At 37.2% G+C, this 24,493-nt stretch overlaps 1 protein-coding gene across 6 annotated transcripts in view; it reads left to right on the plus strand.

The window, feature by feature from the left end:
• Positions 1–24,493, plus strand: part of LOC131432461 (uncharacterized) — a 567,367-nt gene that overhangs the window by 223,325 nt on the left and 319,549 nt on the right. For all 6 annotated transcript variants that reach the window (XM_058598750.1, XM_058598753.1, XM_058598754.1 and 3 more), the window contains exon 12: positions 8,394–8,559. In XM_058598750.1, coding sequence (XP_058454733.1) covers positions 8,394–8,559 — 166 coding nt within the window. The remainder of the gene's footprint in view (positions 1–8,393; positions 8,560–24,493) is intronic.

Consider the following 24,493-nt stretch of genomic DNA (forward strand, 5'->3'; position numbering starts at 1 on the left):
TCTACGACAAAGCTGAGATTTTACTTGAATTTTTGACATAGTAAGGTCAAGATTCACTGGACTGTATTTTGTATAATTTGTTCTAGCATGTTTTTCTAAAAATAATTTCCTGGATCGTAGTTGACGGCTAGGTATATAAAAATTTAATTGAGATAATAATGGAGCTGATTGAATGCGTTGAGAAGAGAATGCGTCACTGTTAAAATAAAGCATTGCATTGCATTGCACTTTGTCCTCAAAGTTTCATAGAACGATCTTGTGTTGTCATATTTAAATATTTTTGAATTTCAATTAATCTTTCTTCTGAAACATCTGGATATATAGATAGTTTATTTTCTGGATATATTGTTTTTGACAAATCTTCAATTGGTGCTGATGCTATTTATTTGTTTTCGATATTAACTTTAATCTGTGTCGTTTTCCATCGAATAATAATGCATATTTTGAATCCTATAACTGCTACAAGAATGGTTGAGAAGTTTATGGTTCCGAAAAGATGAAATTTCCATTTTAATGATTAATTTTCCAAATTTACATGTTGTATCATTGCTCGATGTTTTAAAGTGAGAATTAATTGAGTTAAATATTCTGGCGATGGAACATCGATAATATTGTTTTCATATGCGATTATTCCTGTTGTTGGTCTAAATTCATTTGTAGTTATGATGGCATTTGTGTAAAGAGTTTCGTTTATGTGTAGATTGCATTCTTCAAATTGTATTAGATATGATCCTTTTAAAAGCTGTGTATTGTTACAATGATTTGTTTGTAGTATAATATTTACGTTGTTCAGAATAATGTTTACATCATCAATTCGTTTAACAAATCCATCCGAATGCACTTTTTCATAAGAACAATTTGCATGTTGTATCTGCATCAGATTTTTAATGCATTGATTTGCAATTGTTATCAAATCGGGTTCACATATATAGTATTCCATATCTTTTATGCATTGACTTTTAGTTTCATGAACATTTAGTTTTTTTTTCATGAGAATATTATTTGCTTTAATATGAACTCGTTTTTGATCATGGATTATAACATCTATATATTCATAATTAGATGTTTCATTTGATAGTTGTGGTATTTTAAGCATATAGATCACGCAAGTGTTGTTAATGGCAGTTTGTGCCGTTGTTCTTGTTAGTGAATTTCCGAATGAAGATACTGGAATATTTTGATGTATCAAAAACGTCTTAATCCTTGAAAAGTCTTTTAGTGATAAAAGTCGACTGCTAGGAATTCCGTGTTTTGCGAGGAGAATAGCATCTTCAAGTATTTCAATTTGGTGTTGTGCTGTATATATATTCAGTATTATTTGAAGAAGATTCATTTCAATAACATGTTGTTCTTTTGATTTGAAATCCAGTTGTAGTAGTTCATTAGTAACCTTACTTAGATGTTGAATGTTAGAATTTATTGCTTCATTTATTAATACTTGCTGATTATTATTATCGATTAGGTTATTCATAATTTGGTTGATAATATGTAAATCGTCTGCGTCAGAAGTTCCAGCTATCCATTTGAAAATTTTTCTAATGCTGTCCCATCGTTTTTGGCGATTTTGCTGAGGCACCAACTTATGATATGTTTGTGACAACAATATATTTTACTTTGAAGTAATCTATATAACTGATTATTATAAATATTTTTTCGAATTAGGTTATCGAAATTATCAATCATTTATTTTAATTCGGATAAGTTAATAGGCTGCACAATTCTTACATATCCTAATCGGATTTTGGCTTTTCCTATTGGTACAATTGCCAGAGGATTTTTGTTTAATCTTTTTGCCTTATCAACATTTCCTTCTAACTTGTGCACAATTCCAGCAAGGTTAGCATTTGACTGTTTCAACGTACAAATCTCTTTCTTCAAGTTTTCGTTTTCAACTTTTATTTCGTTAAAATCAGTTAAAATATCATCAAACTTAGAAGAAAGAAATTCTTATGAAGCTTATGAAGTCGTAGTTAGTTGTTTGATTCATTTCACTAGCAACCGCACTCGAGATCGATTTTTTCAACTCAGCGGAAAGATCGGTAATCATTGACGTGTTACTGTTCTTCATATCCATTATGCGTTGGTAAGTAGCAGAGCAATCTGCCAAGCAAAAAAACGGAATTTCTCTGGCTCGTCTGATCGCATTTCCAATTATATTGCGGCACTTGAAGTGCACGTTAGAAAAACAATATAAACATGTCAACAACTTGTTTTCATCGATCTCTTTTTTTTTTGCACACGACACAAAGTACACAGATAAAAATATTTTGTGAATTTACATCTATTTTCATGCACATATTTGGAGCAGGTAATTAATCATATAATTACTTTACAATTCTGTACGTTTCAATACAATTTAATCGCAAAATAAGCGTTAATTGAAAGATACAGTTATATTCATTGAAAATTCAATGCAATTCAATTTAGTTTTGCATCGATGAAGGTTTTCAATCAAAATTTCGATTCAACCCATGTCTATTCCATATTACTATTGATTTACATCTCGTGTAAATTTCATTATTTCTTTCTGTGTAACTCACTATCTGCCATCATTGCTTGAATGAGAAATCGAAGATAATAAAGAAAATTAAGCTTAATGTTAGTGTTGTAGATGTAAACTAGCACACAAAACCAGCTGTATTGATCGACAAAAAAGTATGTATCAATAGGTAACCATTACAGGGTAGGACGCTTATTGCAGTAACATATATCGCGCAGCGCCGTCACAAAATAATATAAAAAAGTAAAAAATATATGTATATATATAAATGAACAAAAAACAATTAATTCTTCGCTATCATGTCATGCAAACAAAACACCCGTTCGCTACTCTGTCACCAAACGATCAATCGACCAAGAGTCTGTTCTCACTGATTCAGCTTACGTCGCTTCTTTTTTTTTTTTTGTTTTGTTTTATTTGTCAGTGTTTTATCAAAATTATTTACAAATCATTTTCTAGGTAAAATTTCATTTCTATCTATTTGTTGGTGGGATTTGCTAATGAAGTTTATATAATTTATGAAGTGTTTTAGTAATTCAAGTTTTCTTGCTCTGGAGACTCCATTCAGAGTAGGTCTAATTACATCCTTAAATGATATACTTCTCCAACCACCTAGTGTAGCTGTTGCCATCTGCTTTAACATCTGCCATGCGTCATCAACTCGTGGGCATTCACTGAATTTGTGTGTTATAGTTTCGGGAGCGGCATTGCAGTATGTACATTGCTCTCCATCTGTCCGCTGTAAAGTGTACATGAGTTGCCTGTGTTCAGTTTTGCCGTTAACTAGAAGGTAGTAATCGGTTCGTTGTTTTGATGATAGTCCTCGTGTTCGGAGAATGTTTGACCACACTCGGTGCCACTCAACAAGTGTATTCTCTCGCTCAACTCTAGGAGTGTCAGTGTTGTTTACATAAAATCGGTGGATGTGTTCAGCGGTAGGAGTTTGTTGTATTTCAGGAGGTAGAATATAAAAGTTTTGTCGGATCAATTTTATACAAGGACAATCTACTGGATTGTTGATTGAATTTGTATAGTTTTGAATAATGAATGACTTGTAGAATGGAATGTAGTCTATCTCCTGTATATGGCGATTTATTAGTAGCGCTTTGCACTTTAGAGCTGGTAGTTGAAGTTTAAGGCCACCTAATTCTCGATCTCTAGCCAATTGTATTATTGGCACACGGGCTGTAATCCCGCGCCAAAGGAATGTTCCCATTAACGATGTCAGCTTTGCAATATGGGCATTCAACGGAGGAAGGATAGACGCTGTGTACCAGATTTTGGATGTGACGAATGTGTTTAGTAGAGCAACTTTTTGCAATAATGTTAACGTGCGCGTCGAGTGCAGCCATAGGAGCCTGGAGAATTTATTTACTACAGATTCTCAGTTCAATCTGACCATACTTCGAACTGAGTTGGCATATATGACACCAAGAATTTTTACCGTGTCAGATGTCCGCAACCATGGTAGGCTCAACTGGTTTCCATCGGCATATCCTACGTCGATTGCAGTTGATTTTGTTAGGTTAAGTCTGGCTCCCGAAACACGAGAGAAACGTGAGAAAATGTCGTGCATGTGCTCTATTTTCTGAGTAGTTGTAGCGATCACGGTAATATCGTCGGCATAAGCGACGATTAAGTCGTTTCCACACACTTCATTGAGTTTCTTTAAGAGCGGTACTAGATAGAGAGCGAAACAGAGCGATGATAAGGGGTTTCCTTGAGCGACCGATCGCTGTATGGGGAATGGTGCTGTTAAAAGCCGGTTTACGTTCAGTCGGCTTGATGTTTTTTTTGCGAATTTTGCGAGAAGTGCTACCAGCCTGTGGTTGATACCGAGAGCACGCATGTTGTTAAAAAGGTACTCACGATTCACACGATCGAATGCGCTGTCTAGGTCGAAAGAGATAAGTTTGCCTTTTTGCTTTTGTGCGATCATCTGAGCAATCCGATCTTTGATAGAGAGAGTGGCTTGAAAGATGTTGTGATCACCGTTGGAGCATTTTTGGATGTCTTCCAGTATATGATGAGTATTTACGATCCTCTCTAATCTCGCTTTTAGGATTCGGCATAGCAGTTTATAATCGAAGTTGATTAGTGAGATCGGTCGGTAAGCGCGAGCGGAGTTATCCGAGTTTTTCTTCTTCACCAATACTATGACACTGCTCACGAATTCAGAGGAGAAGTTAGATGCGAGAGCCTCATTTAGAATAAGGTTCATTTCTCTATGTATGATATTGAGCGTCCGTATATAGAACTCTCTCGGTAATCCATCATATCCAGGAGATTTTCTAGATGCACTTGATTTTATTGCTGAGAGTATTTCTGCCGTGGTAATATCGTTCATACTGACGTCATTTGCTTCGTCATCATCGGGTATAACCCTGTCGCAAATAAAATCTTCGTCTCTCTCTCCTGTCTCGTCGGCTGAGTATAGATTTTTATAGAATTCCAGCATGTGCTGCTCGATGTCTTCGGCTTGCTCAATCGTTTCATCTCTTTCATTTTTAAGTTGTGTTATGGTCGTTCTTTTCCTTCTCCTTTCTCCTAGTTGGAAGATGGATAGACGTTCACCAGCGATGTATGATTCATTGTTGTGTACAAACAGGTGCGTGAATTTTCGCTGGTGCGTTAGCATTTCTGCCTTCAGACGATTAATGGTTGTCAATGTTCCTGGGTCTTGGTAGTAACTATCATATGCGATTCGTAATAGAGAATATAGGCGTTGATGCTCGTGGTAGAAATCATCGTAAGCTTGCTTTGATTTCCAACGAAAGAACGATTTTATTCTTGGCTTCGCGAACGTTGTCCACCATGCCATCCAAGATTAAAAGTTTCGACGTTGACGCGTCCAATACTGCCACTTGAGTCTGAATTCATCGATGTTGTCGTCCGTTAATAAATGGGAGCGTAAGGACCAGAAACCACGACCATGTTCTCTCCCTAAGTTGGGAAGACATAGACGTGTGGTAACGGCCTTGTGATCCGTGAAAGAACATACGTGTGTTGTCGCGTTTCTTAGATGCTCGCAAAGGTTCGTGCTAACATATATCCGATCTAGCCTTGACATTGAGTTGTGAGTGATGTATGTGTGATCGATCTGTCGAGGAAAAAGCTTTACCCAGACGTCGTGTAACTGTAGTTGCTGTATGGCTGCTTGAAGTGCAGGACTTTTGTTATTTCCAGTTGAGTCACACGTTCGCACCACACAGTTGAAGTCTCCTGCTAAGACAATATTATTGGATGGATGTCGAAGATAGAACGATAGTGTGCTGTTGAAAAAAGATTCTCGCTCAGTTCTCATGTTGCTGCCGGATGGGGCATATACATTAACTAACGTTGTGTTTTGTACTTGTATGGCTATCAGTCGACCGTCCAAGCTTTTCTCTACGTGTGAAAATCGTATGTGATCTTTGAGAGCAATGGCAGTTCCTCTTCTTGAGTGATCTACGTTGCAAATTACGGTGTATCCAGGCAGTGTGATTTGGTTGTTCTCTACCTCTTGGAGGAATATTATATCTAGCTCTAGTCCTCGTACGAAAGTACGGAGAGCGTTGAGTTTTGTTATATTTGTGATTGTGTTGATATTGATAGTTGCGATGTTGTAGCTGGTGTAATCCATTATAGTGTACTAACATCGTCTTGCGAGATATCGGTGTCGTTTTGTCGAGGCTTCTTGCCTGGTGGGCGGCGAGTCGATCTTCGGCTGGCTGTGGAGGATGTGGATCTATCGGTTTCATTTCCGTCATTTGCCCGTTCGCTAGATATATGCCTGCGTTGCGGGTATCCGTTATTGATCGGTAGTGGTTCCAGTTTTGGTATTGTGAATAGGTTAATTTTTATAGGTTGGGGTTCCGTATGACGTGGTTGGTTTATTGTTGTGGTAGTGTGTGCACATGTTGAGATAGTGTTCGGTGTACTTGCCGGTATCAGTTTTTTAACTGACGGTTTATTAGAGTGTGTTGTTTTTATAGTTGACGACTTCGGTTTTGCTGACTGCTGTACAATACCTGCGTAAGTAGTGTTGTCTTTATCTGCTGTGTATTTCTGTACCAGAAGCTTTTTATTCTGGATGCATGTTATTCCATTGTGAGTGAATTCGTTACAGTGCCAACAAGTTTGTTTCTGTCCATGATATGACAGAGCGGTGAACTCCCCGTCTATGGTAACAAAAGAGGGGATGTTCTGTTTTACCAACATTTTCGCTACGCGTACTCCGCTAGAGACGCCACCGAATGCATATCTCTCGTCCCACAATATTTCGTGAAGTGAAAGTACATCCATACAGTTGTAGGAACTCGTAGATTTTCTCGTCGGTAACGTCCTCGGACAGGTCGAAAAGTTTGACTTCTACAGCACCGTCCTCCATTGTTATTCTAAGTTTATACGTTTTACCGTCGATCTCCGTCTCATGCTTGTTATCGTGTTCTTGGACGATCTTTGAGCAAGCGATAGTTCACTGACCTTAATAAAAGCACAACCGAGGCTTCTGCTTGGCTGTATACGTACGACCTGTTCTTTTTTCAAATCGAGTATTGTGCTAACGAAATAGTGCAACTCTTCGTAAGATGGTTTCCGTGGAATGTTCGCATAGTCGATGCGGAACGTGTTTTCACGACGTCGCATTTTGCACAACAACGAAAAACGCGATTGTGTATTCGGACTAAACGTGACGATAACCGATAATTTTCTTCTATGGAACTAGATTGAAAACCGTAAAACAAAGCGATAGTATTAAAACTCGACTACTCGACTCAGAGGTTGAGAGTTAACTGGCTTCTTCGTGAGATTTTCCCTCGAAGACAGCTTACACCACAAATGAACACGCAGACACAATGTTTTGGTTGTGTGCCAGACGGTCACAACGAGGCACGTTAGTGTTTCTGTGCTTACCGCCTCAGCCAAATTAGTATGCTCAATCAGAGCAGATCAAATGACATGCAATCTATTGGCTGTATAGACACATGAGACTGCTGCCCTATCAAGACCACCACACCACACACTCACGCGGACTACGGTATGATCAATGTGTGCCAAACAGTTGTACTGAGGACACGTGGGATCAACACACTGACAATTTTTCACGTCTCGAGTTGAAGAGATAGGCAGACACAGTAGCGCAGTGCAACTCAATAGATACACCACCACCACAAAAACGAACCACTTTGATTCCCTGCAATAATCACAATCGAAATGTAGCTTTTATCGATACTAAACACCACCAATCACCATGCACTTGTGTGAAACCAACGAATAAGCTAATTAGAGGATGCACTTATTCCACTTTTTCCAATTTTTAACTAAAAAACACACAATATTTGTAATTTTCGGGGTACCGTTTAAAAGTGTGTATCAACCGTATAACAGTGTTGCCAAAAAATTGAACTATTTACAAAATATGTTTTGACACTTCCCAAATGGTACCCATGAATGAATTTTCATTGATACGAATATTTTGCGTTATAAATTCAAAACAGTTGGTTTCACTAGATTTTTCTTCATAGTGTCGACATAAATGTGTTATGTTTGCTTACCTTTTTATAATAAATAGGTATAGAATTCACTCAAACTATAGAAAAATTTTCTCAAGTGTTAAAAGCATGTCAGTTTTATTCGTATTCACTTCATCCAGTTATGTCTTTGACATTACCCACCCGTCTCTATTCGTATTATTTATTACAAAGTATGTGTTCATCCAGTTGTCATTCCAAGCAAGTAAACATCTTTATACCAATAAGTTTATTAAAATAGGCTTAAATAGGTTTCTTATAATTATTAATTATCTTCTTATATTCCTTACATTTGACGTCAACAGGTTTTATTTTTTAAATATGTATGTAAAAAAAAGTTTATTAGAAATTGTACCATTTTATGTTATTTTTGTTCATTTCAGCAATTCAAGTGGATTACGATTTGTACTTTAGTGATCCTTCGCGCTCTTCCGCAGCTCAAGTTGTTCCGTTCCACACCGAATCTCCAGATAGTTTTACGTTTGCGCTATGGGTACAGTTTGCTCAAAAAGATGACAACGGAGTTCTTGCTACATTATATGCGGTTAAGTATGTAAACGTTCGGAAATTTAAAAAAAATCGTGTACAGAAAAAACTACTTTTTTGATTTCTTTTCTGTCAATTTTTTTCCTCAAACTTAAGCTTGCTCTCAACATACAACTAACCACTAGTAGCTTATTGAATTTTGAGGGACAGCTCAACATAGTAAACATATTGATAATGGGTATAGTTTGATTTTGTTTGATATATATATATATATATATATATATATATATATATATATATATATATATATATATATATATATATATATATATATATATATATATATATATATATATATATATATATATATATATATATATATATATATATATATATATACAGGGTGATTTTTTAAGAGCTTGAGAACTTTTTTAAACAATAAAACGCATAAAATTTGCAAAATCTCATCGGTTCTTTATTTTAAACGTTAGATTGGTACATGACATTTACTTTTTGAAGATAATTTCATTTAAATGTTGACCGCGGCTGCGTCTTAGGTGGTCCATTCGGAAAGTCCAATTTTGGGCAACTTTTTCGAGCATTTCGGCCGGAATAGCCCGAATTTCTTCGGAAATGTTGTCTTCCAAAGCTGGAATAGTTACTGGCTTATTTCTGTAGACTTTAGACTTGACGTAGCCCCACAAAAAATTGTCTAAAGGCATCAAATCGCATGATCTTGGTGGCCAACTTACCGGTCCATTTCTTGAGATGAATTGTTCTCCGAAGTTTTCCCTCAAAATGGCCATAGAATCGCGAGCTGTGTGGCATGTAGCGCCATCTTGTTGAAACCACATGTCAACCAAGTTCAGTTCTTCCATTTTTGGCAACAAAAAGTTTGTTAGCATCGAACGATAGCGATCGCCATTCACTGTAACGTTGCGTCCAACAGCATCTTTGAAAAAATACGGTCCAATGATTCCACCAGCGTACAAACCACACCAAACAGTGCATTTTTCGGGATGCATGGGCAGTTCTTGAACGGCTTCTGGTTGCTCTTCACTCCAAATGCGGCAATTTTGCTTATTTACGTAGCCATTCAACCAGAAATGAGCCTCATCGCTGAACAAAATTTGTCGATAAAAAAGCGGACTTTCCGAATGGACCACCTAAGACGCAGCCGCGGTCAACATTTAAATGAAATTATCTTCAAAAAGTAAATGTCATGTACCAATCTAACGTTTAAAATAAAGAACCGATGAGATTTTGCAAATTTTATGCGTTTTATTGTTTAAAAAAGTTCTCAAGCTCTTAAAAAATCACCCTGTATATATATATATATATATTTATATATATATATATATATATATATATATATATATATATATATATATATATATATATATATATATATATATATATATATATATATATATATATATATATATATATATATATATATATATATATATATATATATATATATATATATATATATATATATATATATATATATATGTGTGTGTGTATATTGAATTTTGGGGCGGTAAATTCTCAGTCTCCGCCGTTTGAGCAGTGAATCAATAACAATCAACTCTCTCTACTGAACACCGACTTGCTACAGCTGTACGTATCACATAACACATTTTGAACTTTTTTTGAAGGCAGAACTCCACATACGCGGCGTCATAGAAACAACCAAAAAACTACCACTTCGTTGTTTCTGTGCTTTTTTATTCGATTTTCTGTAAAAAATTAAATGATGTAAATGATGAATATACAACTTTTGAGCCACTCGATCGATTCTGTTAATTTTTGGAAATGTTGTTTGTAGTTTTTAGGAAAAATATGAAAGTATTATTGAAATTGAAAAAGTCAATTGTGTAACTTTTTAACGGTTTTCATGGTTTCAATTTTCACACAGTCAATCGCGTTATTCAAGCTGAAAATCAAAAATTGCGACAGTCCCACGACAAAAGGGCCTAACTGCAAATGAATTTTCTTTGTTTACTTTTTCATTTACGATTTACCGGATTTGTTTTATATTTGATGACTTACTCTTCGTGAAATTTTCAAGTTTAAACTATAAGCTAAAATAAGTTAAAAATATAAATTGGAAACTTCCAAGAATTTACTGTAATGGCTCCGTAATAATCAAAAGAAAAAGTAAACAAAGAGAGGATCTCATTTGCAGTTAGGCCCTTTTGTCGTGGGACTGTCGATTGGACTGCAGAAAACCCATCCGCGAGTGTTTATTTTATTCGCGTTGTTAACAGCATTTATAACATACCCAAAAATTTGCAGAATCGTTCGAGTGGTTCGAAAGTAATGATTCAGAATAAATGTATTTCTAAAGAAAATGGAAAATAATCGAAAATTACGAATATCGACAAAATCTTTCACGAATATGCTTGTTAACATTACAACTATAAAATAGAAACATTTATGTCAAAATATACTAGGTCGCGAAAAAATGGGCAGGCTACATCTGGAATTGTCACTCATACTAATTATAGAGACTGAGTCTTTGTCTTAATTTCAGTTTATTGACCTTCCTCCTACACTATTTCGATGTAACCTATTTATTGAAAACAAACGAGTAAAGCAAAATTCTGCACTTCTGTTACTTTTGTATATGTAATATACAGATTGCTACACAGGATATTATTTTTGAATCAGCTGAATAAAACATGTTTTGTGATTGGTTTTTTTTTATCAATTTTGGTCAAAGCATGTATGCAAATATTTTTTACTGTTTTCATTTACATCACTGCACCACCGGTATGATAATTCAGCACAGTACCGATTAACTTATTTTTTTCGTTTTCTTTACCGCCTGTACGAAATCGAACACCGCACACAGCGTACTTCGTTTGTACGCGCATAGTTGAGTTTTCTTCTTCCATACCTCCGCATGTACATACACGGGTAAAATTCCGATTCAAGAAATGAGCAAAACGAGTCATGATTTGAGGATAATAGTATATTTTTATGTTATGATAATACACCATGATTAAAAGTTCTCGGATCGTGATCCATTTGGACTGATTTCGTTGAAATTTAGCATAACGCATTTGACGTTGTTGGGTATAACTTCTGGCGTGTTTCTGCTCCGATGATAATCTTGGCAACATAAATTCAGGCGTTATGTTTCAAAATATGAAGATTTTAAATATGAATTAAATGGAATGGTCAGGAAGTGTGTGGCGTATTGTTTATACGATTTCAACTAATGTCTCAAATAATGTACATTTGAATAGCAAAACAGTGAAAAGCACAACGAACTTCTTTTAATCTGAAGCATCAACAATTTATATATGTTTTTGAACAACCACGACACCTAAAATAAAGAGTTAACTTGCGTTAATTGCTCCAGATTTGATTTTTTGTTTCAGAATTTGGAAAACATACTGCATGAAAATACACGTGTGAATCGAACCTCTTAAAAAGATACTTTATATTGAATTCTTGCAAAAACCGCGAATGGATTTTTTATTTTTTGTTTTCAAAACATCCTTCAAAAATCTTCTTATTTGAAATATTTAGGTGAATCAATACAGCTTGTGTTCTTATATCTATGAAACAAATTAATCAAACTGGTTGAAAAAAAATCTAATTTTCGTTAGATGGTGCTCCTAATTCACAGTCGAAATTATTTTTCGGTTTACGTTATCTCTCGGAATATTATTTTAACAACAACAGTCACATCGAATATGTAAATACTCTGAATCTGAATACATTCAGATATATTAATACAAAATGTAAAACTTATAATGTCAATTTTCAATTTTTTACCATTAATCGATTAAACAATCCATCACATCACTTGAGGCAGAGTGTTCAAAGTGTTCTCTGCTGGTGTCATTATCGGCGGTCACCAGTGAGCCCAAATACACGAACTCGTCAATCACCTCGATATCGTCACCGTCTATCAATATTCGTGGTGGGAGGCGTAGTGTTTCTTCTCTAGAGCCTCTTCCTCTCATGTATTTTGTTTTCGACGCATTTATGGCCAGTCCGATACGCCTAGCTTCAGCTTTCAGTCCGATGTAGGTTTCCGACATCTTCTCAAGGTTACGTGTCACAATATCAATATCGTCAGCGAAGCCAAAACGTTGTACGGACTTTCGGAAGATCATGCCACTCGTGCCGATCCTCGCTCTTCGAATCACACCTTCCAAGGCAATATTGAACAAGATACAAGAAAGTCCGTCACTTTGACATAGCCCTCTCCGAGATTCGAAGGGACTCGAGAGCGTCCCAGATACTCGGACGTAGCACATCACTCTATCCATCGTTTCTTTGACCAATCGCGTCAGTTTATCCGGGAAACCGTATTCGTGCATGACCTGCCATAGCTTTTCTCGATCTATTGTGTCGTATGCCGTGTTGAAGTCAATGAATAGGTGATACGTTGTATTCACGATACTTCTGGAGTACTTGTCTTACCGCTTGGTACGGCTCTACGAATTCCTTAGCTATTGGTGATAGACGACGGCAAAGGATTTGGGAGAGTACCTTGTAGGCGGCGATCAGCAATGTGATTGCGCGGCAATTGCAACAGTCTAGCTTATCGCCCTTTTTGTAGTCGGGACATACCACTCCATCCATCCATTCTTGCGGTAGAATCTCCTCCTCCCAAATCCTAGAAATCATCCAGTGCAGCGCTCTAACCAGTGCCTCTCCTCCATGTTAGAGCAGCTCGCCTAGTAACTGGTCATTGCCCGCGGCTTTGTTGTTCCTCAGCTTGCCGATCTCCTCACTTATCTCCGACAGATCAGGGGCTGAGAATCTGTCGTCGGCTGAGCGTGCACCCTGATTGATTCCTGTACCGCTTCGCCATTCAGATGCTCGTCATAGTACTACTTCCACCTGTCGATCACCTCATGTTCGTTCGTGAGAAAGTAACCACTGGTATCTCTTCACATTTCGGCCTGTGGCGTGTAGCCTCTACGAGAGCGGTTCACCTTTTCATAGAACTTCCGTGTGTCATCTGCGCGGTACAGCTGTTCCATCGCTTCGCGATCTTGGTCTTCTTGGTGGCGCTTTTTCCTCCGGAAAACAGTGTTCTGTCTGTTCCGTGTCTGTCTGTATCGTTCCTCGTTCGCCATCGTGCGGTTTTGCAGCATCCTCGCACTTGCTGCATTCTTCTCTTCGACCAACTGCTGACATTCGCCGTCAAACCAGTCATTTCCTCGATTCGATAACCTCGTACCTAGAACGGTTGCAGCAGTGCTACTCACGGCGGACCTTATGTTTCTCCAGCCGTCTTCAAGAGTCGCCGCGCCAAGCTGCTCTTCCGTTGGTAGCACTAACTCCAGTTGTTGCGCGAATTCCTCTACAGAACGAATGCTACGTAGCTGCTCGATATTGAGTCCCGGGCGTTCCTGTGCGACGAGTATTGTGCACCGTCGATAGTTTTGAGCGCATACAAACCGCGAGAAGGTAGTGGTCAGAATCAATATTGGCACTACGGTAAGTGCGGATATTGATTACGTCGGAGAAGAATGGCCCGCCGATGTGGCAGTGCACGTTGATGATGCTGTAATTGAAGAAACGGCCCTTGATCTTCAATACGCACATTCTATCACTGATTGGATGCCACCCAATCACGCGCTGGCGCATCTTGCCCAACACTACAAATCCCGTTCCTAGAACGTTGGTTGTGCCACAGCTCTGGTAGAAGGTAGCCGCTCGATGCTCACTTTTCCACACCTTCTGTCCTGTCCAACAAAGTTCCTGCAATGCTACGACATTGAAGCCGCGGATTTGAAGCTCATCATGCAGCATTCGGTCGTATCCTGGGAAGCCAAGCGATTTGCAGTACCATGTGCCAAGCTTCCAATCGTAGTCCTTTGTTCGTTGCGTAGGTCTTTGCCGATTATTCCGTATTTCCTTCTTGATCGTACGTAACATACGTTTCCCGGGCGGCTTGTTAGGCCTGCACCAACCTCCTGTCTCGCCGGAGGGCCATCGTGTCAGCACTGTTTAGAGTTCCACACTGACACAAGGACGGTAATCAGCCGCTCCTAACATGGAGAACAGACGCTGTTTCGAGCTGCCCCAACATGGGGAACAGACGCTCGGGTAGGCTCGCTCTCTGTAAAGAGAAGGCATGCCCCCCTTCCCTGTCAGCATACGATCAAGGTCCCACCGGCGTTGGTTACCCGATCTTTCCTATGGTTACTCGTACCCCAGCCGGCACCGCGGAGAGGTAGGAATAAGAGTTTCGTCACATTTGTAGTGAACCGATTACACATGCTGACTTTGACTCAGATCATCTTCCAGTAACATTCAGACTTTCCAACGAAGCTATAATTAATCCAATAAGTTTTATATTCAACTATCATAGAGCTAATTGGTTGGATTACAGATCTCACATTGAAAATCATGTAGATCATGAAAATATTTTAGAAAATTCTGCGGACATCGACACAGCAATTGATAATTTGAATCATTATATTATCGAAGCTAGAAATCTTTCAGTTCCCAAATCTCAAACAAAATTAAATTCTGCTATCATCGATGACAATCTTCAACTGCTCATTCGGTTGAAGAATTTTCGTCGACGACAATATCAACGTTCTCGTGATCCTGCTATGAAAAACATAGTTAAGGATTTACAAAAAGAAATTTAACTTTACTAGATTTAGATTTACTCTTTCGCGAAATGAAAATTTCGCTAAAGAAGTTGAACAAATTAAACCATATTCTAAACCTTTCTGGAAACTTTCTAAGGTTCTTAAAAAACCTCAGAAACCAATTCCTGCTCTCAAGGAAGGAAATCAAATACTTCTTACAAATGGCGAAAAAGCTCAAAAACTTGCTCAGCAGTTCGATAGTGTACACAATTTTAATTTGAACGTTGTGAGTCCTATTCAAAATGAAGTCTCACTGAAATATGAGCATATTTCAACCCAAGTGTTGTCACAAGATGACATTATTGAGTCGAATTTTGATGAAATTAAATCAATTATTAGGAAACTTAAAAACATGAAGGCTCCTGGTAATGATGGAATTTTTAATATTCATATTAAAAATCTTCCCGATGTTGCCTTGAGACTCCTGATTGAAATTTTCAACGAGTGTTTTTCATTAGCTTACTTCCCAAAAAGATGGAAAAACGTTAAAGTAATTCCTATCATCAAACCTGATGAAAACCCAGCAGAAACATCAAGTTATCGACTAATTGGCTTACTTTCTTCTACCAGTAAACTTTTTGAAAAAATTATCTTGTTGGGAATGATGTCTCATATAAATGAGAATTCAATTTTTTTACCAGAGCAGTTTGGATTTCGTCATGAACATTCAGCCGCTCATCAACTAGACAGAGTAACGAACAAGTTAAAAGCAAATAAATCTTCTGGGTTATCCACTGGAGTTACTGTTCTAGACATAAAAAAAGCATTCGACAGTGTTTGGAACAAAAGTTTAAAAGCAAAAATGTCTAATTTCCAGTTTTCTATTTATTTGATCAAAATGATTCAAAATTATTTAATTGATCGTACTCTTCAGGTTAGCTATCAGAATTGTAAATCTGAATTGCTACCCGTACGAGCCGGTGTTCCGCAGGGTTCGAGCGTAGCTCCAATCTTGTATAATATTCTAACTTCTGATCTTCCAAATCTACCCGTTGGTTGTCAGAAATCGCTATTCTGTGATGACACAAGTCTGTTAGCCGCAGGTAGAAATCTAAAAGTGATCTGCAGTCGCCTACAAAGAAGTTTAAATATTTTCTGTGATTATCTGTCAAAATGGAAAATTAAACCAAATGCAGCAAAACGCAATTAAATATCTTTCCTCATAAGCCAAGAGCTTCTTTTCGAAAACCAAACAATAATCACATTCTCAAATTGAATGGTTTGGAATTGACATGGTCTGATCAAGCTTAATACTAAGGTTTAACGTATGACAAAAACTCACTTTCAAGGATCACATTGAAGGAATCCAAGCAAAGTGTAATAAATATATTAAATGTTTATATCCACATACACACACATATACACATACACATACACAAAGTCGAATTGTGTATGACACTCGGCCCTCCGGGCCTCGGTTGTAAAGTCGGTTTTCACAGCGATTGCATAGCCTTTCTATATGAAAAAGGCAAAACAATTTTGGTTACAAAATAATGCAAACATTTATTAACATTTATTGCGTTGATAGTAAAACGTTGCATAGATTTTAAACTTTAATAATCATTAAATTTTTTTTAGCAAGCAAAGGGTATTTGAAATATTCTATTTTTTGTGTATGGGCGTTACATGTAAGGAGCCCTTCTTGAGCGAAACGGCAGGGAGCGGCAGCGTTTGGAAGGGTTGCACCGAAGTGAGTTGCGACACGTCAAAGACATCATATTCACAAGATATCAAAGCAAAAAAGATTTTTTGAAAAACGTTCGCACCGCCTTTTAACGCTTCCCCCGGTGTCGTCACAAGCACGTTTTCATGTGACATCAAAAAAAAATTATTTCGCTTCAATAATTAAGTGCAAATTGATGAAATTATACTTGTTACCTTTCTCATATAGAAAGGTTATGTAATAACTGTGAAACCCGTCTTTTGAACTGAGGCCATAAGGGTTGAGTGTCATATACCATTCGACTCAGTTCGTCGAGTACACAAAATGTATGTAAAATAAGCGCCCCAATTTTTTCGGAGATGGCATCACAGCGAGTGGCTGTTCCTCTGTTTTCGTTCACTTCCGATTATTGTAGGCAAATTATAACGATTTTTTTATCTTTCCGGTTGAATTCGGGGCTAAATAAACGATATAATGATAAAAATTTTCCGGTACGAATTTTTCGAAAGCTCCAGGTATCATTAAGCGTAAACGTTAAACAGCTTGGTAATCAATACAGAAGACAAAAAACAAAAAGAAACTGTCGCTTGTTATTAAGGTTATTTACTGAAAAAATCACAAATAATTTTGAAGTAGATAGTTTGACAGATTCAGAATCGTGAACCACGTCGAACCGATGCGTCGATTTCTTTTGCCACTGACAAGAGTGTACTGGTAGTTGTGATCGTGCAGTGGTGTCATAAATAAAATAAACCTAGATTCCCCACTGTAATAGTACTTGTTGAGTTGAGTTGAGTGTAATAGTTGAGTTGAGTGTTGTAATTGAGCAACCCGTGACACCAAAAGCGCCTTCTGGTATAGAATGGGTGCGTAAATGCTCCTAAAATGCATGAACAAAGTTGCCTACGTATTTACCACAACCACAGTAACTAATGGAAAAAAGGCGGGTGGGTAATGTCAGAGACATAATTGGATGTCGTGAATGGGAAAAAACTGCCACGCTCCCATCACTTTTCCGAATATCAGTTAGTTGATTGATTGTATGAATTGTGCAAGCTTTCCCCTTTTTCACTAATAGAGTTTGAAGAGATGCGCCAGCATTAAATTACAGATTAGTTACATTAAACAGATACTATTCTACAACTATATATTCCAAACTTGAAACAATTCCTTTTTAATTTGCTGTAGTTTATTTTTATTGAAGCTATGAAGTTCGAAGATATCAGATTCTTCTCGAGATTTCAGTACGAGACAATTGCAATGGCCTGGTATGAAATGTATCGACGATCTTCGGTATGCAAGAGTAATTTTAATAATAATAATAATAATAATAATAATAATAATAATAATAATAATAATAATAATAATAATAATAATAATAATAATAATAATAATAATAATAATAATAATAATAATAATAATAATAATAATAATAATAATAATAATAATAATAATAATAATAATACAGATTAATCTGTATATATGGCAACTCTATTTCGCATGGCATATTTTCTCACGACCTCATACTAGTATGAAGATGTGTTCAACATCATAACTTTCGCTTTCGCATTGCCGTTCATAATTGAGTGTGTTAGGGACGGTACAAATTATTATAATTTCCATCGATGATTCTATTGAAAGTATAATTAACTTTTAATGATATTCCGGGGCACTAAAAAGTGCCTTGAATTGTCACATTCAACAAGATCTGACGACTGATCCCTTCTGGTGCGATATAGTTGTTGTGTACCGGCCCGGCTAAAAAGTGCTTTGAATGGGCCTTGCTGGACTTTTTGTCGTGAATACGACTTACTTTACTATGGGGCGCCTTTTCAAAATTAGCCATATGGAAGAATGGGCAGAACTTAATCGTGAATATCTCGACTTGTATTAATGGTAGCAACACAATTCTTTCACCATTTCATCAAAAATATGATCAGGAATTCAGGATAATATTTTGAACAGTGTGCGATAACCACAAACAACTCAAAAATTAAGTTTTCTTAAAATTTGAAAACAACGCGGAAAACTCTTTACTTTCGCTTGGGTTTTTCGCGCAAGGACGACGATTTTGAGGTAGTCAGGCACATATCTTCAACTGAATGCGTATAAAAGGAAAACCGTGGTCGAAAATCGATCATTTCTTTTCGTGCGTTCGATGGAAGCAGACGTCGTGGGCGTGGAATCATCAACCAGCAGCGACGGAGAATGCACCTTCTGCGTGGTTAAAACCTCAAACGCTCAGGTCGCATCTTTTATTCGCTTGCTGGCCATCAAGGCGAGAACCAGCAGCGACTGAAACTGGATTCTGAGTCTGTTAATGGATCTAAATTTAGGTCTTGAACTCAGGGTCCAGTTCTCTATTCCAGACTTCTATTCGGTTCTTCTTAAAACCATAATAATACTCCTAAAGAATTATGCGGAATTTACTTTACTGTACCTCTATACAACCCATTTTTGTCGTGAATACGACTTACTTTACTATGGGGTGCCTTTTCAAAATTTACCCTCTGAGAGAGTGATAAGTTTTTGATCGTGAATATCTATTGTTGTATCTAATGAATCAACATAATTCTTGCGACATGCCATCGGAAATATGATCACAATTTTATGATAAAATTTTCAGTTTTGTGACATAGTCTCAAATAATTCAAAATTAAACTTTTCTGAAATGTTTGGTATAAACGAGTATCAAAGAGGATAATTCATAAGGCGCGTTTGCCTTTCTCGTATTTTGAAAGTTCATAGCTCAGTGATCTGTGAAAGGATTTATATAATCTAACTACCAATAGAATCGAAATTTTCCAATTTAAACGTGTATAGCAAAAGCATTGAAGTATTTCAATAGTACACTATTGAAAAACCTGTCTCATTTGCTCCATGTCAACACCAGCCAATCAGAACGCGTTCTAAGGAAGAGAACAAAAAATCTGCTTCTGTACAACAAATCGTCCGGGAAAAATGTTCCGAAAAGTGGTGAATATCGCAGTGAGTTCCTCAATTTGGTCCTTGTGAATGCTAGAAACAAATCCCTACAGCATATTGATAGTTTCTTTCAATAAAATATGCAAATCCGAAATGAAATAATCGACAATAAAATTCTGTATGCGGCTATTTTTATAGCCGTTAGGACCGCCCATTAGTGAAAAAGCTACAAACGAAATCACATAAAAGGAAATCTCTTAACAAAAATTCAATCAGTTTGGATTCAATCGTCACTGCGAGCAGATGTGTTTTGTGTCGTCTGCACGCTTTCGACAAGAGCGATTACGTCACAGCTGCCAGTCATTAGCATTGGGAAAAAAACAACGGTGGAGAGCATTGCACAAGATCAGCCGTTCTAATGGCTCTAAAAGTTTTCTAAAGAACTATTAGGATTTGTTGTTTGCAAATCGTTGGGAAATATCCTCAGTTTACTGCAAATCAAGAACAGTTTGCTTAGATTTGTGCACTTTTCGCTGTGTGAAATTCACAGTAATCGAGATCAAGTGAACCTTTCTTTGTTTTTGCGAAAAATGTGAAAAAGGGGAGTGCGTGCATATTTCATACAATTGATATTCGGAAGTGTTAAGGAACATGTCAGTTGTTTTCGTATTCACGACATCCAGTTATGTCTCTGACATTACTCACCCGCCTTTTGGCTGTCTTTCTACCGGTTTACAGTGCCATCGTGCTGACGGTGTCTAGGTAGCTCCTTTAACTTAAATGACGCTATTTTTCAAATGACATTTCGTTTTATACCTTGCAGTGGCAGCGGTGTATGGACAGCCCCTTTGCCAAAATTCCTTTTCCTGTTCACAGAACGAGAAACAGTGAGACGACATAAAAGAGAGAGTTAGTAGAGCGGCAGCCAGTAATACTAGACTGACTGTCTAGCTGTTAACAGCATCTCGTGGAATTTTTACGCAGAAACACGCACACAGGAAGAACAGTTAAGGGCAAGGCAAAATCCCGCTCGAACCGTGTTGGTCTGTAGTTCCCAGTTGGCAGAATCCATCGTCTGCTCCGGAAGGGAAACTACGCCGAGCGTGTCGGTGCCAGTGCACCGATCTATCTGGTGGCAGTGATGGAGTACTTGGCTGCTGAAGTGTCTGAATTGGCCGGTAACGCTGCCCGTGACAACAAGAAAACGAAAATCATTCCTCGCCATCTGCAGCAGGCCATCCGTAACGACGAGGAGTTGAAAAAAAAACCACGAACTTTTCCGGACGATCACATCACTGTGATAAAGAAATATTTAAGATTGCTTTAAGTTTAGCCAGTTCTGATACGCCTGGAAAGTAGAATGCACAAATCAAGTTGTTCTAATAATTTGTTCATTTTTGTTTTCGGCCACATACTAAAGTATTCACGACAAAAATACATATTGATCTGTATACGTGGCAACTTTGTTTCGCACGGCATATTTGTATACTAGTAAAAAGATGTATTCAACATCATCACTTTCGCATTGCCGTTCGTAATTGAATGTGTTAGTGACGGTGCAAATTATTTTAAGTTTCATCTTGATGAATCTTTTGGTAGGAAATATTAAGATCTGAGATTATTCTCATGTGTGGTTTGTTTCGGCAAGATTTGCTCAGAAAATGGTAGGAAAGCGACAAAATTTAACTAGTTGTTTATGATGATCTTTAGCACTGAAAAGTGCCTTGAATTTTCTGAAAAGCACTGAAAAGTTTGCAGAACGGGATACAGTGAGACGACAAGTCCTCGATGTTGCTCTCGTGTGTCTTGTTTCGGGAACAGTAGCTCAGCAAATGGTAGGAAAAATGAGCCACTCAACTTTTATATGGGTGCTCTTGTATAGATGCAGACATTTCGCGTTCTGATTGGCTGGTGCTGTCATAGGTTAAATCAAACAGGTTTTTAATAATGTACTATTGAAAAACTTCAATGTTGTTGCAATACCCGTTCAAGTTGAAAATTGTCGAATCTATTGGTAGTTAGATTATATGAATCCTTCCACAGATCACTGAGCTATGAACTTTCAAAATACGAGAAAGGCAAAGGCGCCTTATGAAGATACTCGTTTATACCAAACATTTCAGAAAAGTTTAATTTTGAACTATTTAAGATTATGTCACACAACTGAAAATTCTATCATAAAATTGTGATCATATTTCCGATGGCATGTTTGATTCGTTATATACAACAGGAGATTTTCACGATCAAAAACTTATCACTCTTTCAGAGGGTAAATTTTGAAAAGGCGCCCCATGGTAAAGTAAGTCGTATTCACGACAAAAGTACACACGTTTCTCACTAGAAGCGCTGTTAGTGTCTCCGTACAATGGGAAATTTATGTTCATTTGATTTATGGTGGTGTATAGGAATCACACAATCTTACCAGCCGCTACCTAACTTTGGGTCAAAACCTACCCAAAATCCACCAAAGTGCATCTCCCCAATTTTAGGTAACGAGTGATGATCTCAAAATTTAGGTAAATGTGAGTTTAGTCAGTGTTATGCCATAACAAAGCACGCTACCCATTTTTTACGATCAAGTCAAAGTTTGAGTAGATAACGACATAATTTTGGGTAGCTTATAGAAGAGCTCGGCAATGAGTGATATCTCCTAAAAAATTAGTGAAAATGGGTTGACTGAGCGGAAACATATATTGGAGAAGTCAAATGAATGAAAAACTAACAGAAAAGATGATTTATTGGAAAAAGATACACAGGACTCGAACCTGCGTTCTTATGCCTTCCGTGCATAAGCGCTACCATTTCGCCACTCTGAATCTTGTTTTAGTCACTCTAAAACGCCAGTCAGACACCTTCTTTAATGGTGCCAGTCGCTTGGCTGGACATCGTCAGCGACAGATCCCTATGAAGGTAGTATTGATTGTCTGCCCTTTCCTACCAGAAGCAGATTGTTACGGAAAATCAAACCGCAATTGTTTTTAACGATCTATTAATTTTTAGTTGGTTTGACGTAAAGCCGCCATAACTAAGTTCAGTTTTGCAATGACTGAGCGGGAACATATATTTGAGAAGACAAATGAATGAAAAACTAGCAGAAAAGATGTTTGGATATAAGGTATCGGTCGGGTGACGGCCAGGATGTAGACCATGTTCGATGTACGTGCTACTGTGTCGTACACGGGGCGTCAGAAGTGATCTTGATCTAGACTGTGGGCTGCTACATTCTTTTTCGATGTAATGTTAATTTTTCCGCTGGATTTTGTTTCTTCAATTTGAATGATTTCTACCGTAGCACAATATATCTGTGTGCCCTGCGCAGGAATTCGAAAATCATTTCAACAACCGTCCTGGGTCTATGAAGTCTAATTCAACATAAGTTTGGATTCCTTAGTTTCTGACTCTTGGTTAGCCGCTGGCGTGGATTCGTACGTCTTAGGAGACGAAAAGTGTGTCTTGCCGTGGTCGTCGCTTGCACTTTGTACGGTTTGTTGTATGAGCATTCTAGCAGATAACCGTATCCGACCGGAAAGGCTATTTTCTTTGGTTTATTCAATCGTTTGGTAAATCGTGATATGAATGAAGAGCTCTTCATATAGAGAAAGATATATGTTAGTCGCTATTTCTATACGTTTCAAAATAATGTTAATCGCTACCTAAGGTAACTAATTAAGGTAGTAATTTTTCTAAGATTTTGTGGATATTTTTATAAAGTGGGCTAAAATAAAATCAATCCTAAAGAGGGCCAAAATTTCAATGTTACCATAGTTAACGAAATATTCATTAACGCAACACCGTTTTTTACCTACCTATTTTACGATATTACCACGAATTGTTAGCGAAAAAAATTTCTTATCTAATGGAAAAATTGTTTGTATTTGTTTGTGTTGCGAAATAGGTTGCTTGCTAACGAGTTTGTTGCAGTCAGAAAAGTGTTGCTGAAACTAATATTTTCAATAATTAACAAGGGATCGCTATATCTGTGGTTTCAAATGAAATACAAATGAAATCTCCTTAGGTCTCATACTGAATTCCTTAATTTTGTTTGGATCTAACTTCGAGTTCCAAAGTTAAGGGGTGAAATGTGAAAGAATATGAAAATATGTGTACTAACTTTTCTTAGAGTTGGTGCGATCGAATTCCACAAACATAAATTCAAATGAATGGCCTTTACACCACCTCCGAAATTGCTGGATCCGATTTCCGTAATTATATAGTGATTAGTGTAAAAATTAAAATTTCAAATTACTTACTTATTCACAGAGATGGCGTGACCAATTTTAACAAACTTATGTTCAAATGAATGAACTTATGATTCTTTACAAAATTTCTGAATTTTATCTATATTCGAACTTCGATTCCAGAACGATAGGACAAAAATGGTATACCGTCACTTAGAGCGGCGGAACAAAAAAAGTTAAAAAAAACTACAAGGATCAGCCCCATGGGGTTGTTCGAGCCATTGATGTGGAACAAGGCAACCAACATTTCTAATGATCGACATTTTCAATTAATCGTCACACTTTGAAAATCCCAAATGCACGAGAGTCTCCTTAGATTGATCTCCATTAGGAACCAATACCGAACACGCGAACCCAGAATATAGACTCTATTTGCCGTGATTTGTATTTGTTTTGTAGCCGAAGAAATTACATCAACAGCCCAAATGTATGCACTTATATGTTTGTACATGCTTACGATACGGATATCGATATTTAAGCTTCCCTTCGCCAAGCTTGTGGTTTTGTATGCAAGCAGTTATTTTTATAGCGTT

Source organism: Malaya genurostris, chromosome 2 (genome assembly GCF_030247185.1).
Source record: "Malaya genurostris strain Urasoe2022 chromosome 2, Malgen_1.1, whole genome shotgun sequence".
In the NCBI taxonomy this organism is placed as follows: Eukaryota; Metazoa; Arthropoda; class Insecta; order Diptera; family Culicidae; genus Malaya; species Malaya genurostris.